The sequence below is a fragment of the Artemia franciscana genome, chromosome 18 (genome assembly GCF_032884065.1).
Source record: "Artemia franciscana chromosome 18, ASM3288406v1, whole genome shotgun sequence".
NCBI classification, from domain to species: domain Eukaryota; kingdom Metazoa; phylum Arthropoda; class Branchiopoda; order Anostraca; family Artemiidae; genus Artemia; species Artemia franciscana.
Window position 1 is genome coordinate 50,554 of NC_088880.1, and position 1,187 is coordinate 51,740.

The window sequence follows — 1,187 nt, forward strand, 5'->3', positions numbered from 1 at the left end:
TTTGAGGGATTAAGGAGCTCGGAGAAATTTTCTTTCCATCGCTCAATGTCTTTTTCCGTCTGAATAAGGTTGCTTGTTTTGTCTTTCAGGGAATTCGTGGAGATGGGTGACTTGCCTGTTGCTTCCCTCAGTAGCTTGAATGTTTTCCTTAGGTTATGCGATTCTGCTACTTGTTGCATATCAGAAACCATTTGTGAACCGTATTTCCCCCTGTCGCTACAAGAAGACTGCTTTACCAGCTTGCGAGCATTTTTTAAGGGTTCATTAGGGCCACTGAGAAGGGGGCGTTTGTTTTCCACTAGCTCAATTGTTTTGTCCGAGATCCACAGCCTTGGTTTACTCTTGGTGAGACCAAGAACCTGTTCAGCAACCTTTTGTGTTAAGACTTTCAGCTTGTACCATCGGTCTTCAACGTCAGTGTAGTCAGTAAGGGCCTCAAATCGGTTGTTAAGTAGTAAATCAAAATCAGCCTTGATCTGTGGATTCATTAGTTTCGATACATCGAACCGATTGGTTTGTATCTTCTTTTTGTGGGTGCTTAGTCTTTGACTGAATTTACAGATGAGAAGAAAGTGATCGGAGCCGTTTGTTCAGCCTGTATCTGCACCTCTGTAGACTTGTATCCAGACATAAGCTCCTCCAAGGTCTTCTGACGACGAAATGGTCGATCAGGGCTTCGGTGACCCCGTCGTTAGATCTCCTGGTCACAAGATGGTGCTTCTTGTGCTCGAACTGGGTGTAAACCAGACATAGGTTATTGTATTTGGCAAGCTGTAGCAGCCTCTCGCCGTTCGAGCATCTATCTCCGATGGTATGGCGTCCGATCAATCCTTCGGTGTTTGCATCTGTTTTACCGATCCTTGCGTTAAAGTCACCAGCGACAAATAGTATGTCGCGCCATGGGACAGAGTCGAGTATTCCCTGCGCAGAACGGATCTGAGTAGAACACATCTTTAGCACGGACAATATAGTCACGTTACTAATCCCGCCTTTCAGTCTCAGGGTAGAGATTCTTGCTGACTTTGGTTGCTAAGGGATGACAGATGATACAGCAATAGGGTCCAGGAGGAATCCGACTCCATGGAGACCGCTCCCATCAGTCAGTCAAGATTAGTAAAGTTTGAAAGTTTCTGAGTCCGTGAGGTCAATTGATTTCGTCAGTATGTCTTTCAATCTAGTCTCAGAAA

The 1,187-nt window shown here is 45.2% G+C and overlaps 1 protein-coding gene across 1 annotated transcript; it reads right to left on the bottom strand.

Annotated features, from left to right (window-relative positions):
- Window positions 1-555: 555 nt before the first annotated feature.
- LOC136038975 (craniofacial development protein 2-like) lies at window positions 556-951 on the bottom strand. Its single transcript, XM_065722493.1, has one exon. It carries the CDS (start codon window positions 949-951, stop codon window positions 556-558), a length of 396 nt encoding a protein of 131 aa, XP_065578565.1.
- Window positions 952-1,187: the final 236 nt, after the last annotated feature.